At 41.2% G+C, this 16,455-nt stretch overlaps 1 protein-coding gene across 4 annotated transcripts in view; it reads right to left on the bottom strand.

Annotated features, from left to right (window-relative positions):
- Positions 1–6,597, bottom strand: part of HERPUD2 (HERPUD family member 2) — a 50,054-nt gene extending 43,457 nt beyond the window's left edge. Inside the window, exons 1-2 of one of the 4 annotated variants that reach the window (XM_023739581.1) lie at positions 6,318–6,597; positions 5,707–6,125 (exon numbers count right to left, since the gene is read on the bottom strand). In XM_023739581.1, the coding sequence (XP_023595349.1) occupies positions 5,707–5,853 (147 nt within the window). In that variant the 5' untranslated portion in view covers positions 5,854–6,125; positions 6,318–6,597. The remainder of the gene's footprint in view (positions 1–5,706; positions 6,126–6,317) is intronic. The other 3 variants (XM_023739580.1, XM_023739578.1, XM_023739579.1) reach the window with 3 other exon arrangements.
- Between the last annotated feature and the right edge of the window lie 9,858 nt (positions 6,598–16,455).

Genomic DNA, 16,455 nt, shown 5'->3' with positions numbered 1-16,455 from the left:
GGTACGACCAAGTCGCAGCCTCACGGAGCGTCCAGCGGGAGACAAAACAACCGCTCCACACATAACAATCTCCCCACTGCATCCTGCCTACCTGCACCATGCGCCTGACATCACACCACCAAGCAGCACAGGCACAGCCTACTGGAACATGCCCTGCACTGATTACCGACCTGCTCTGGGGGCTGCAGTAAGTGCCACAAACAATCCGTCCCAGTAACTGCTCTTCAGCTAGACCTGCCCTGCCGTACCATATCTGAGTGACTGACCCTGCCAACTGGAAAAGGAGGAGAAAAGTATTGTGCCCACAGATGAGCAAACAACAAAGAACACACAGTCTGCCTGCTCAGACATAGTCAAATTTTTTTTAAAAAAAGGGACGAAACAAACAAATCTACAATCAATAAACGAGAAAAATAACTACTGAATGCCCCGAAAACAGCAGACAATATCAAAACATTTACAAAAACAGGACAGGATGGTTCCAGTAGGTGTCCAAAATAAAACACCAGATGACCCTCCAGAGGAAGAAAATGCACTAGAACTACCTGACAGGGAATTCAAATCTCTCATACTCAGAATTCTCCAAGAGCTGAGGCAAAAAGCTGACAAACATGAGGAAAAAATAGACAAATTCATAGAAAATACAGACAAAACATTGGAAGAATTCAGGAAAATAATGCAGGAACAAAATGCCAAAATAAATTCACAACTAGAAATTATACAAAGACAACAATTAGAAATCCAAAAGATAAACAACAAGATTTCAGAAATGGACGGTGTCAATACTTTGTCTGTTTTGCATAACCTTCACGTACAATTTAATCACAGCCTTTGTTCAAAGAGTTTTAAATTCTTGAACTATATTGCTAGTGACAGAAAATCATCTTAAATTTTTGTATTAAAATGTTCTGAGACATTGGTTCAAAATTATTTATGTGTATGTATTATAGTCTGTTAAATCAACAGTACTGAGGTGATTAAGCTGGCAGGTTTAAAAGATGACTTGCCAAACTAAGGTAATAGGGTATTACAAAAATAAGAAATATAAATCTCAAATTATATATTATAAGCTATTCCCACTGGTATTTGAAAATAAAAGACTTCCTCTGGATAGTAGGCAATTGGGTTATGGAATGTTATATTGTCCAACAGAACTATGCAACTGGTTCTACTCTTGTTTCCTTTAATTCTAAGACAATCTCAGAGCCAAGAAACAATTGCAAAAAGCAGCAAAAACCTCCCTAGCTGATCAGGAAAGATCAAAGGCCTAAGTAATGAAAGTGACTGCTTTAGTTTAATGGTCTGAACAGCAAAGAGGGAGGAGATCTGCCCAGAAATGAGGGATACAATCAACAGGCATTCTGCATCCAAGACTGAAAATGGGGAGCCAAGATAAGCAAGCCCCAGAAACATGGAATTCAGGATGAGTTGGGTCCACCTTAGTTACTGTTTGTGTATAAGACCAGATAGTAAGAAAGAAGAGATAATGAGAGAGCCTAATTGGACTTAGAGATCCACATTTTTTTAAGTTTTCTCTAGGCTAGTCCATCCTACTTGATGACATTAAGTTCAGCCATTTTGATATTTACATCTCTAATAACTAAGCCTAAACTAAGATTAAAGTCTAAAATTCAAGTCAATGTGGCCTTCGTGGCAGGTATCTTCATCTTCTAGCAGGAATATACCTGAATTTCAGAATAATTGACACTACAGATCAGTTTCAGGATCTGAAAGACTAAAGTGATGAAGTGATGACAAGTATCACATTATATATAATTCGCAGTTATCTATATACACTATCAACCTTAACTGGTATACTTCCTAGTCCCTAAACCAAGTCCTGAACCAGTTACCAATACCATTCAAAGTTAAACAAAACTCCCAAAGAGCTGAACTCCACATCTGAGGTTTTTAATGATCACTTTGTAAGCATGTTCACAAATACGGCAACTACTTAACTTCCTAACTGGAAAATACCTTCCCCTTTGTAGCCCATTAAGGATCTGTGATCTTTTTATTAGCACCATATTACTAAGTAATACTAAATAGTAATACTAAGTATGTTGTTAGCCGACATCGAATCGGCCCCCAACTCATGGTAATCCCGTGCGACAACGGAACCAAAGGCTGCCCAGTCGTGCACCATTCTCATGATCTGTTGCAGATTGGACTGCTGTGATCCAGAGTGTTAAATGGCTAGTTTTCAGAAGATCACTAGGCCTTTCTTCCTAGTCTTAGTCTGGAAACCCCACCGAAACCTGTTCAACATCATAGCAACATGCAAAGGTCCACTGACAGATGGGTGGTGGCTGCATGTGAGATGCACTGGCTGAGAACTGAACTCGGGTCTCCTGCATAAAAGGCAAGAACTCCATCTAACATAGTAATGTAAAGCATTTAGAGACATCAGTACAATTAGCTCTAAGTGAATAGTTAAAATTAAAAAAAGGAAGCTGTCAGATCCTGACTTATCGTGTCTGTTTAAAACCGTTAGCCATTCTTTCAGAACACTTGAATGTCCCTGTGAACCTTTTCTTGAAAAAAGCTACATATTCCCTAATCCCCACTGCAGAACAGACCAATCCCCCATTCCTGTGCTCCTACAGCACACTGTCTGTCCCTCTTATATAACACTAGTCACACAGTACTGTTGTTATTTACTAAGACATATACATCCCCCACTGGACATGAGCTTCGTAACAGCAAAGGATCTTGGTGCTAAGCATATAGACATTCAAATTTGCCAGGTCAATAAAATCCTAGTTAAATAAATACGTGAAGACAAAGAAAGTATGCTTGGGAGGTAGGGTATAGTTTTGTTGTGAGTTCATTTGGGGGAGGGGTGAATTTAAAATATCCACGTGGAGATAATTTGTGATTAAGTCATAATCTGACCATAAAGTTTTACCCAGTTATGTAGTTTAGCCAGAATTCCATTAACAGCATGTATACATGTAATCTATCCTTGCAGACACAAAACCTATCCTTGCAGGGATCCTAAATGACAATTTTCAAATTTCCAATTTCCTCCACCAGAAACTCCCATTTATTTTCATAGAACACATTGCCTCTATCCACCCCTGACCCATGACACCCAATTAGAGGAGTGTTGACCACAGTTATCAACTATTTTACTTCTTACTGGGAGGTGCCTGGAGCCCTACTATGATTCCAAGACCACCCACCTCCACCAGGAAACCAGGCAGATGTGCAAGAAAGAGGCATAAGAAATGATTTCTGTTAAACAGTAACCAGCACTTGAAACATTTAAACACAGAATCAATGGTAAGCAGTTCTTGTATCCTTCTTTATAACACTGTTTATATTACAAAATGTTCTGAATTCTAAATAACAACCTTAAAAAGTAAACTTGCAGGACTCTAATTCCTATGATGAAGACTACCTATGGCAGTATCTGGAGTACCATGAAGCAACTGATTTGCTAACAACTATCAACACTTCAAATCAATTCTCATGTGATAAGGCAGAATGTAAATCTGTCAAATGCAATAACTATACAAAGTTTCCACTGAAATTCTATGAAAATATACACATGTACTCCAGTCCCCATCCACTCTCCCTAACCTAGAAATTAACTTTAGATATTATTAGATCTCATTTGGAGAAGACTTACTGAAGGAGAAAAAAAGGTCTGCCACAAGGTAGGTCATTAATATGCTGCATATATACAATTTGGAATAAACACCCCTTTGCCGGCAAGTTGATTCCAACTCACAGCCGGCAAGTTGATTCCGACTCTACTCACTCCTAACGGACAGAGTAGAATTGCCCCATAGGGTTTCCAAGCAGCACCTGGTGGATTCAAACTGCCGACCTTTTGGTTAGCAGCCTAGCTCTTAACCACTAGGCCACCAGAGTTTCCATGATTTGGTATAGCCTCCGAAAACGTCTCCAATGTGCACAAGGCAGTTGGAAGGGAGGAGGGCCGGAGAGAAGTCTGCAATTGATCTAGTCCTTAAGCAGCTGACTAATACACTTAGGCACTGAGGATCTTCAACTGGTGACTACTGCGGCACTGGCAGAACTCCTGCCAAAAGCAGGCTTCTCCCATGAACAGATAAGGCAAATAGGGTCGTTCTTCTCCCGCACATAATTTTTAAGAGAGAAAAAGTTTCAAAAAATGGTAACTCTTGGTCTATCACAGTGCAGAACAAGTCCCTTTTGGTTTAACAGTATAACATAAATGGGTAAGTACATACTTGAGCATATACTTAGGTATATGCTCAAGAATGTTCTTAGGAATGGTGTTCAGACTATATTATAAACAGTACTATGGAAGTCTGTTTAACTATCAACACTGTCTACTCTGAAAAGCTATTTCCATTCTGAAAATGTGTAAAGCTATTCATTCAAATCCAATAGATAATCTTTTATAAAGCCGAAATTTTTCAAATTGTTACTCCCGTGTAAATCTTAACTTTCAAACAAAAAATATAAATAAGAGTTTCGACCAGTCTGTTTCAAGTACTTAAGAACCTTAAAGTTTTTCCCCCTACTAAAAACATTTGTATCACAAAGTACTAATAAACACAGATAATGCCAACTGACTTGTTTTCCTAAACCTCCCATTTTTTCCAACTGCCCTATTTCTGTGGTTATTCTAGAGTCTAACAGCCTAACAACTAAATACTCCAACAGTGAAACAGTCCTAATTCATTAATATCTTAATATAGATCAAGTGTTGTCCTCAGTACCTGCATAAAACAAGTAAAGCCTAGAAACCATAGCTGCCTTCCAACAGATCCATGCCATGGCCTAATGCCAAAAATATTTCCCACTCTAAAATCCAAGCCTCATTAATTAAAAGGTTTAGTAATTGCTAAGCACTACTTGTTGAGAAATGAAAAATTTATACAACAGAAAATGTCAAAGCTTCAGTTTCATATACTATATGTTATATTACACTTCTTTTCTCTTCTAAATCTCTCCAAAGCCTATGACTCCTTAATCACCAACTATGTACTTTGAAATCTGACTTTGGGGACAAATGGAGCTGTACTGTAGGTCTTTATTATCTGTGCAATATCCAAATATGATTTAGAATGGGAAACATTACCATATTGATTTACATATGGCCATGTAAAACGAATAAAAAGATACACCAAATTGTGCAGTAGGGATAGAAAGATGCTTATCTTCTAAATTAAAGAAATTTACACTTGTCTTCTACAGGGGAAATATGAGAAGGGGGTGGGGACCAGAAAAAAGTGAATCTACAACTTAAAACTTCTGGAAACGTACTAGTCTCAAAAGTACAGCTTTCAAGGTCACTTATTTTTAGGAAATAATTGCTCTTGAACAGTGAACAAATTTCTAGGCCAGACACTGAAAGCAAAATGGAATTTTAGTCTAATAAGCAACAACAGCTATAATATGGGTTGCAGTTCGTCATTCCCATATTAGGCTGATGACTTTAAGCCAAGGAATACGGTCCCTTTTCCAGGTCTGCAAATTCTTGCCTCTTGCTATTTCTGCATATTCTAATTAACTGAACGTCACCAGGAAGATATTAATGATGGTTGGGGCACTCAAGAGACACAACCTCAAAACTCAAAACTGTTCACAATCTACTAAAAGAGACCTATTTGATTCAATAGGCGAGGGGACGAGCAGGGAGGGGAAGGGGCGGGCACGGCGTGAAAAGCTGCTGGCCAGAGCAGACGCGACCAGTTTTCAGACACTTACTGGTTTACTAGGGTACACGTTAGATAGATGCGTTTTTAGTTTCCCCACGGTCCAGTTTAAGAAGCAGCTAATAGTCTGGTCACTGTATTTCTGATTCGGTGCTTTTATGATGAGGGTCACAGGAATCTCCATCCCACTTTGGTCCATGGTGCCCCCAAAGTCGGGCAAAGTCAAGGGAAGCAGCAGTTAAATGCAAGTGACCCGAAGTGGTTTGTTGCTGCCTGCGCCACTGGGGTGGGCAACGGAAGTGAGTTCTTAGTATTTCGTGTCCAAGTCAGTCACAAGTGCATCGGGCGACACGAAGGCCATTGCCGGTACCAAGGCTGGACAGAGGCAGAGACAGCGACGGCGGCGGGGTCTGTGGGCCGGGTCGTGGGTGCAGCGTTCCCCGCCAGGTCCGGGCTCTCCCTGGCTCCGGACTAGGGAGGGAGGCGGGGGAAAGAAAGAGAGAGAAAGCGGTGAGTAGGGAAGGCGGGGTGGGGGTGCTACGGCCAGAATCACCCCTCCGCCCTCGCTGCGACCCCCAAGCTGAAACGCAACAAGGCCCCTAGGCGACGGCCCCGCCGCGCGGGCCGGAGAAAGGACCGGGCCGCCAGCCGGAGGAAGGGTACCTGGCTGGAGGTCGCAGGGCCCGCCACTGCCTCCCTCTGCGCCTGGGAGGGCCGCCGCACCTACAGTTCGGCCGCGCGTCCTCCGCGACGGCCGCTCCCTTCCTGCTGTTCGTAGGCGGCCACGGCCCAGCTCCGGGTCTCGCGAGGCTGCGCGGGTGGAAGTAGGGAGAAGTTGACCAAAGGGCGCGGCCCCACTCTCTGCCTGACCCTTCGGGCTGGGCTGGGCAGGGCAGGGCAGGGCCGAGCCGGGCCGGGCGCGAAGGAGGCAGCTGCAGGTGGCAAGAGGGCGGGGACGAGAGCCGCGGTGTCGGCCACCCGCGCTGATTTTGTTGTTGTGTGGAGGGCCCGGGTCCCCTTTCAGCCGGAAGGCGCAGGGCGGAAGTGCGTCACGCGCGGCACGCCCAGGCGCGTGGCCCTCCTGGCCCCGCCTTCGCCTGCGGTGTCCTGGACGCTTTGGGTTTCACGAGACTGAGCTCCCCGAGGCAGAGAGGTTAGGCACTTAGGAGTCCCGGTGACTGACCTTTCGTTCGTCCCCGGCCCCCAGGAGCTAACATTACCCTGTCATGACCACACTCATCTCCATCTTGAGATTTCTCTCTGAAAAAGTAAATGTCCCTCCCGATCCTTAAAGTTCTAATCCTTCATTTTGACATTAACCAAAATTTCCTGAGTGTGGACTGTTGGCAAAGCACAGGGCCAGGAGAGACTGCAGGGTACGTCGAATAAAGAGCAAAGGCTTTCAAAGTTAAACTTAAAGCCTACCTCAAGTGGCTGCGTGAGGGTAGTTAACCTTTCTGAGCCTCAGTTTACTTCTCTAAATAGGGACGGTAATGCCTACCTAAGCGCTTGCTGATGAATAAATGAGTTAGGTGTGTATGTAAACCATCTGGTACGTTCTGGCGTATGGCAGACTCAAATGTTAGTTTTCATCTCTTTCCTCTTAATTGTCACAAAAGTTGTTAAGTGTTTATTGAGCACCTACTGTATGTTTAGTACCGTGGCAGACTGAGAGGGATGACAGAGTTATCTTTCTGCTTTATAGCTTAGACATAAGAACACAAAGGTTAAGTCCACTGCCCAAAGTTGGCTTAGGGGGTTTATGAGTCCAGTGCTGTAAATTACCATCAACTGTCTGTCAGTTTGTCATACTGTCGTGGCTTTCGTGTTGCTAAGATGCTGGAAATTATGACGCCGATATTTCAAATACCAGCAGGGTCACCCACGGTGGACAGGTTTCAGTGGAGCTTCCAGACTAAAATAGACCAGGAAGAAAGGCCTGGGATCTACTTCCAAAAATTACGCAATGAAAATCTTATGGATCACAACAGAACATTGTCTTACTTGCTTTCTTTGGACACATCATCAAGAGGGATCTTTGGACACATCATCAAGAGGGATCAGTTGCTGAAGGAGGACATCATATTTGATGAAGTAGAGGGCCATCAACGGTGTGAGAGACCCTCAGTGAGATGGATTGGCACAGTAGCGACAATGGACTGGAATATGCTGGCGGTTGTGAGGATGACATAGGACTAGGCAACCTTGCCTTCTGTTGTACATCAGCTTGCCAAGAATGGAGTCCACTCAAAGGCAGCTAACAACAATTGTAAGTTAAAGTTTGTTGGATGTGCATTTTCATAGCTCCAGGCTTCCGCTTACAGGAGAATGCAAGCATAATATAGGGAGCTTTGGGGAGCTGGTCTCTTTCCCTCTCAGCTTCAGAAGGATTTAAAGCTACTACTGGATTAGCGACCAAGGGAAAGTTGTTCTTTCGACAGCTAATGCAGCAGGATCCTTTACACCCTCCCCTCCCTCACCTGGTTCTTTATGGTAGGACACTGAACCTTAGCTATACCCTGTAACTTGCTCTTCTGAAATAAAGAGTCAAGTTCCCTTTATTTCTAGCCATAGATGACAATAGATTGCTCTGACTCAGGTTTTCTGTGACTGACTTTGATCCTTGCTTCCCAGTATATATTCATCCCTAATTTCTTACTAACAGAACCTTAATGTAGTTCCAGCTAAAATTACTTTTTCAGACTCCCTTGCCTCTAGGGGCAACCTTTTGACACAGTTCTAACTAATGAGGTGAAAGCTGAAGTTGCTACCCCGGATTTCCAGGAAAGCTTTTAAGATGGACAGGCTCTACTCACCAGAACTCATCATTGCCCTACACCTGTCTTCCTTCTGGAAGTTCAACTGCCATAGTTCAGTGGTGAAGCAACAAACAGGAGGACAAAGGCCTATATGCCAAGGATGACAGAGCAGAAAAAGTGAAAGAGACTATGTCCTTGATGGCATCATTGTGCCACCACACAAGCCCTAGGCTGTCTATCTTAAGACCTCTTGTTTTTTTGAGACAAATTTCTGTTTAAGTCTGGAAGTCTTAACTTCAGCTACCACAACCACCACCACCCATTCCTGCAGCTCTTGTCATTTATGATTGTGACTCAGACTTTCAGGACTCCTTTAGAGGTAATGTGGCCATCTCACTTGGTGCTATGACATGTATATTATTAATATTAAACATGATGTGCATTTCATTGTGATAAGCACTACCTAAAGAGGGTCCCTCAAAGGTTCACTAGCATGGACAAAAACATTTTAAAATGTATGAGTATTCAAGAAATTGTGAGTATAAACATAATTTGGTATTAGACAAAAATGATACCTTTCTAACTTCACAGCCTCCTGAATTAAGTAAACCCTGTTGCCATCGAGTCGATTCTGACTCATAGCAACCTTATAGGACAGAGTAGAGCTGACCCATACGATTTCCATAAAGCGGCTGGTGGATTTGAACTGTCGACCTTTTGGTTAACAGCAGAGTTCTTAACCAGTGCATCACCAGGGCTCCCCACTGAATTAAGTAGTTACCTAAAAATCCCTTTGATGCTGTTGAACTTGACCACAATAAAAACTATGTGTAAACATGATGCCATTTTTGTTAAATTATGTATATATATAGAACAATGTATGAAAGGGTGGTTCTCAGAATACTGATGGTGTTTGAAGCTACTGTGAGCATCAACCTGCCTGTTTAAATCACTATACATGTTGCAGATAAGAACTGAAAGTGTGAAGGAACAATCGCACATCTCAGCTATTATTTGTTACTTAAAGACAGCCCCTAATGAAAATGCTTAAGAGTACAATGCTAATAAGGGATCTGTGATTAATCCAATTTATATTTCTTTTTTATTGAGGTGAAATTATACACAGCCAAACGTACACCAATTCAACAATTTCTACATGTATCACTCAGTGACATTCATTATGTTCTTAAAGTTGTGCAACCATTCTCGCTATCCTTTTCCAAGTTATTCCAGCATCGTTAACATAAACTCAATGCCCCCTAAGCAAAAACACCCCCTTTCTCCCTCCTTCTTACCTCCGGTAACCACTAATAATCTTTGGTTTCTATGTATTTGCTTATTTCATATAAGTGAGATTATACGGTATTTTTCCTTTTGCAGCTACTTTGCTCAGCATAATGTTTTCAGGGTTCGTCCATGTTGTGGCATGTATCAGGACTTCACTTCTCTTTATGGCTGAGTAATATTCCCATTGTATGTATATACCACATTTGTTTATCCATTCGTCTCTCGATGGACATTTCAGTTGTTTCCACCTTTTGGCTACGTGAATAGTGCTACAATGAAAATTGGTGTACGTGTCTGTTCGTCGCTGCTTTCAGGTCTTTTGGGTATATACTTAAGAGTGGAATAGCTGGCTCATATGGTAGTTCTATGTTCAACTCTGTGAGGAGCCACCAAACTATTTTCCACAGTGGCTGTACCATTTTACATTCCCACTAGCAATGGATGAGGGTTCCTTTTTCTCCACAACCTTACCAACACCTATTGTTTTGGGTTTTTACCATTGTCATTCTAAGGGGAGTGAGATGGTATCTCTCTTGTGGTTTTACTTTGCATCTCTCTAATAGCTAATGATCCTAGACAGTTAAGCATCTTTTCATGGCTTATTGGCCATTTGAATATCCTCTTTGATAAAATGTTCAAGTCCTTTGCCCATTTTTTGATAGAATTGTTTGTCTTTTTGTTAAGTTGTATATGTATTTTACATATTTTGGATACTAGACCCTTATTGGATATATGGTTCTCAAAAAATTTCTCCCAATCTGTAGGTTGTCTTTTCACTTTTTTGATAAACTCCTTTGATGAACAAAAGTATTTAATTTTATGAGGTCTCATTTATCTATTTTGTCTTTTGTTGCTTGTGCTTTTGTTGTCATATAATTAATCCTATGTATTAGTGGTAATAAATCTACTGTGACAATATTAACTATATAAACTATTCAGTACACGTAATCTTAGTAGCTAGTTCAGTAGTTGAGGGTGATTTATGCCCACTGGGTAACTTTGTTGTCAACAAAGTAGAATTTAAATTTAAATAAAATTATTTGTAAATAATAAAATCGATTCCAGTATTTGTGGGATGTGAGTTTACTTCTAATTCTTTTCATCTTTGGTGTGGGAAGGAGGACAAAGAAGCATGTATTGATTTATTCTGTGAGATACCAATTTGTTTTAAAAATTCAAAGAAAATAAAGTGGTTTTTTACTGGGCTTTTCTTACTGAAATTTGGAATACCTTCCAGTAAGGTAAAATATTATTATGATGCTGGATAATACATTTTGGTTGTTGTTGGGTTATTTTTGTTTGTTTTTTAAATAGCTCTCTTGGGAGGAAAGACTTTAGTCAAGTAATAATCTTGCAGTTGCAAATTTCAAAGATGATGGTGGCCATCTGGCTTCTGATTCTTTCCATTTCCCCATTCCCCATCCTTGTCGTTTTTTTAAAGATCTTGTGCCACAAAGCACCTAATCAAATCTTAATCAAGTTCATTATTTTTTTTTTTTTAATGAAATCCTACACTTGAAGCCTAGGAACATTAGTTCTTTTCACCACTGCACTTTCAAAATCTTAATTGGTCCCAGATGTTTGATTATAAATATTCTTGCAGAAACTGGAAGGAAGAAAACCAACACGTGTTAAATGCCCAGTGGGGATTAACTGGGTGTTTTAGTCATGTGTTATCTAATGAATTCTCAGAACAGCCCTAAGAGGTAATGAGGATATTAAAGCTCAGAAACGGTGTGCTAGCAAAAATACAAATATAGAGGCATATGGAGCAGGCTGTCAATAAAGGGTTAACATGAACCACTCTTGAGCAAACAAGGGAGGGGATGAAGGAGAAATGGTTGTTCTGCTAAAAATACGTACAAAGAATGTTCCAGGAAGCATGTAAGAAGATGGCCTCAAAAATTGCTTATCAGGAAATGCTTGTCAGAAAGTAGATTAACCAAATGAAGAAAGATACGTTTTTTTGAAACGTCTGTGGTATTGGTCATGCTGAACCTTATGTATAAAAACTCTGCCCTTTTTCAGAACAGCAGAACACTCTGTTCTTTCACTTAGTGCTGCCCAACTCGCGTTGTAATATTCTTCAATAAAACTCTTTGCTTTTAGTTTTTACAGAGTAAGGATTTTGGTTTGAGCACTATGACATTTCTGGTACCAAAAGTGGGATTTTGAAGGCGCATTATCTTTCATGACCCTGAGACATCGAGGACTTGGGCTCTGATACCAGCCAAGCCATTTGCAGAAGTAGTCTTCAGATAAATAATCTCTCAAATCTGAGCTCCACTCTCTTGCATGGTAGCTCTTTGAGTTTCATTGTTAAATTTGTTTTGTGTGTGCACGTTTTATCTGCTGGAAACATGGGAAATGCCAGATATAGGAGTAACTCAGAGCCACCCTCCAGGACTCCTGCTTACTACTGAACAAGCACTTTGGTCGCCTAATATGTACGATCTTGTCTGGCTGGCATAACCTTACCAGAGAGAGTTTGAAAATCAGTGGCCACTATGGCGGGGGGCGGGGAGTCTTTTGACCTTTTGGTTTTTCTGTGCAGTAAATTAGAAAATAGAGGCTCCCGAATTAAACAATCTCAATGGAATGTCTGTTTTGACTGGTACCTAGAAGTTTCTAAAAGACACTAAGATAGTAAAATAGCTTCCCTGCAGGACAGTCTCTAAATTGACCAAACAAAACAGTTACAACGTCAAAGTTCAACTCCTGCACTTCTGCACCATTGCCAGCTATTACCCCCTTATACCGTCCCAGCCTTCTTATTCTGAAAATCAAAATCATCCTAGTACGGATGCTGAGGTTTGTCAGTATTGTAAGAAACCAGGTTTTGTATAGTTGTTATGAAGGAACCCCAGAGTTTTTAAGCTGCAAAAATATGTGGGCATGGGTCAAGCAACTTAAAAGCCTCTAGGGTACTCACCACTGACACAAGGACAACCATGAAAGGATATGCTGTAACATGAGCTAGGCGAAAGCACTAGTCTGCCCACCAGCCACAAGAAAACGCTCATGCAATGGAGGCACACTGTGAAACAAAACACTGACCAAACCCCACAGCAGACTCAATGCTAGGAATTTTATTTGACTCTAGGAGACCAAAGTTTCAACCTATTCTTAACATGCTTGATACATGAGCTTGAATTTCCACACCACCACTGGGACGCTGGTTTAGGGTTGTAAAAACGATGTGGAGGCAGTGTCTGACCTTCTCCAACCACACAAGGGGGAAGGATAACCAAGATCAACAGTGCAAGCCTGACTCCCATGAGGCAGAGGCCAGACAAGCCTCCTCTCTCTGCCATCTTTACTAATTCTGACACCAATTGTCCCTCACACAGCACTCTCTACTTCTCTGCTGGGTTCAATAATTCATTGCAGTGGCCACACAGAACTCAAAGACCATACTCACAATTACGGGGTTTATTATAAGAGAAGTAACAGTTACAATTCAGGCTCAGGAATACTCAGGATACAGTTCTTTCATCAGAATAGCCTCTCCCCAGCCGTGCTCACAGACACACCTCTCCCTGGCCCTTGGCCTCTGCCCAAAGGCACTCAGCTTTCTCTCTCCATGGGCTGGGAAGTCCACCGTGCCATCTCCTGCTGCTAAGTCTCTGCTGCCAGGTCTCTCCTGCTGGTCTCTCCTTCCTTGGTGGTGGTGGGCTCCTCCTCTCTGCTCTGGAATGGGCTCTCTTTTAAGGCAAAACTGACCAATTCCCTTGGTAGGCCACAATTACCCTATCATACAATTACCTGGGTGAGAGTTACAAGACCATGGCCAGAAAGGCCACACATAAAAGTAATTAATTGCACCACAGGGGTTCATGTTAAAAAATGCTATAAGCTGAATATACTTGAAGTAATTTAGAATTTCAGTGATCACTTTGGGTAAATGACTTTCCATCTGCTCTTTTTCCTTCCATTTTGGGAAAATGAGTTCTCATTTGTATTTTTTTTTTTTTCTTTCCTCTAGGGAAACTTTGATGCTCAGGTTTTGTCAGAGGGTCTGATATCCCTCCATCAGAGACTCTGGCAATTCAATGAGTTTATCTAGGAACTGTTTTTCTGTAGATTTGAGTTGATCTTACCAAAGAATTGCTCTATACATTTTATGTTTATTTTATGTGGTATTATATAAGCCTGGCTTTTGAGCTGGCCTCACAGACCAGTGAGTTTATGTGGTTTTTGTTTTGTTTTGTTCTGAGAGCTTGCCTCTGGTCTAGAACGTTGAGTCTGAGTTTCCGTCTTGTATCAGGTTAGAGGCCATGGATAGCAGTTGCTGTGTTTCATGAGGCTGCCTTAGATCTCAGTACTTTTCTCTTCCAAGAAAAACTGCTTTTTGTGGTTGTCTTATAATCTGGGCTTTCAGTAGCTACTCTGACAAACTTTGATATAAAAATGGTTTATTTGAAAAGTGCACTGAAAAAGGATAGATTGTTTATTTGATTGGTATAACAAGGCTTTAAAGAGGACAAATTATTCTAAGTTGCTTCTCTAAAGAGGATCCTATAAAGCCTGCAAAAGATAGGGGTATGAAAATGTCATAAGTTTCTACCTCCAGATAGTGTTATTAAATTAGATTATAATATCCCTTTGTTGACAACAAAACAGTTTCTATAAAATAAGAGTTTTATTCAGATTCAAAGATTTGCAAATCATGAAGTTCCAAAATGAAAGTTCAAAATGGCATTCTGAAGAGGGAGCATATACACACATCTTTTCTCAGAACTTTGTACAGGGTAGGGAAAGAGTATGGGGGTACATTTGACATTCAACATGCTTTAAGATTCATTTATCAAGAATTTCTATAGGCTAGGATACTCAACCTTAGCCACAGTTTCCTGCGTTCCAGATTTGGTTCCTGCTACAATCTTGGTGAGCCACTTCAGAATGTTATAGAAAAAGTTATTCTGGTTGAAGAATGTGGTCATGAGTCATGCACTCTAAAAAGCAGCAGCAAGGGCCTAGGACAAAATGGAGTCTGATTCAGACCTACATCAGCCATTTTAGTCAGGTCAGCTTTCAGTCACTCAGTTTTAGAGTGCTCTTTCACACATCCCCCTTCTGATCATGAATCTCCATAGAGATTCCTTGATTATCATTGTAAGAATATTTTCTTCTGCATAGACTTCTTGTTGGATTTATCTTTTTATAAGATGGATCCTTCATCAACCTTTACATCATACCATAGCTCTGACACTCTACTTCTGTGATCCTCCAGTTGGGGCAAATGTGGAGCAAGACCACATTTGGAGGAACAACTTAACATCCAAAAGGGCTAACTCAAGGTGTGAAGGTGGTCTCCTCTAAGAACTTAGTTTCTTCAAGATATATAACCCTCTGCATAGCAAGTTTGGTTACAAGCATTAGACAGGCATTCCATACAACATCTAATTAGACCTATAATAATTATTGTAGCAATCAAAAAGATTAACCTTGTTTGTAGTATAGAGCACAACCAGGAGCCAATGCCATTGGGTAACCAATTAAAGATAACTAAAAAGGGAGAGTCAGGCATAGAAGGTATTGAGTGTAGCCAAGTAGCATTCTAGTGGATTTTTCTAATATCTTGGTCTACCTTTCCTGTGATATTTATCCAGGTGGAGCAGGAGGTATTAGCAGTGGCACAAACTCCTCCTTGTTGGGCTAGAAAGAAATCAAGAGCTATTATATTATCTAATACAACTTTAACAAGAGATTCTAAAGATTTTTCAAGCTGAGGAACACCATAGTTGAGTAAAAGTGCTGAGAAGAATACTCATTCCATCTCAGGTTTTTTGGCTATTGGATTATGTTGTGGCATAAAGTCTTTCTTATTCTGAATGAGAATTGTTAAATCACTTGCCCAGTGAATACTTTCATTATAGGAGTGGACATCTAAAGGAACTCCTAAAAGACCTAACGTGCATTGACTCATCATGTTCAAGCTATTTAAGCAGGGTAATGCCCAGACATGAGGTTTGTCACTTGGGTTTGGTCCTTTATTGTGGGTTAATTTGATCCTTCACACAAAAATGCATACCCATAAGGAGCACAGATCATGTTACTTCAGGTATAATTGTGTGTAAAGTTTAATTGACTTTCTCAAGCCAATTTTCTGTTAAAGAATTATTACAGATGAACAATTGTCCCATCCTAAGTGGGTTCCAGAGTCTAACACTGAGGGGGGATGTCTTAGGCTAGGTTCTTTAGAGAAGCAAAACCAGTAAAGTGTATAAATATATATATAGACAGAGAGATTTATATCAAGGAAACAGCTCACGTGATTGTAGAGGCTGGAAGGTCCCAAGTCCATGGATCAGGATGGAGGCTTTTCCTGATTCATGTAGCCGCAAGGGCTGGGGAACCCAAGATCAGCAGGTTGGAGAGCAGGGCTCTTGCTCTTAGGCTGTGATAGTCAACAAATCCCAAGATTTGCAGGCAAGACCACAAGGCTTCTCCTGATTCACATAGCTGCAGGGGCTGGCAAACCCAAGACCAGAAAGTCGGAAAACAGGACTCTTGCTCATAGGCTGTGAAGATCAATGAATTCCAAGATTGGCAGATAAGCTGCTAGCTCAAGTCCCGAGAATTGGAGGTCAGAAGAACAAGAGGCAGCTGCAGGATCCAGAGAGGGCAAAAGCCAGAACGTCCACTTATATTCAGATGCAGGCTACTCGCCCAAGGAAACTCCCTTTCTACTGATTGGCTACTCACAGCAGATTCCATCATGGGGGTAATCACATATAAACACTGAGAATCAT

This window comes from Trichechus manatus, unplaced genomic scaffold, assembly GCF_000243295.1.
Source record: "Trichechus manatus latirostris isolate Lorelei unplaced genomic scaffold, TriManLat1.0 scaffold00137, whole genome shotgun sequence".
In the NCBI taxonomy this organism is placed as follows: Eukaryota; Metazoa; Chordata; class Mammalia; order Sirenia; family Trichechidae; genus Trichechus; species Trichechus manatus.
The sequence above is the reverse complement of the archived record's forward strand: the minus strand, read 5'-3'. Positions and strand labels throughout refer to the sequence as shown.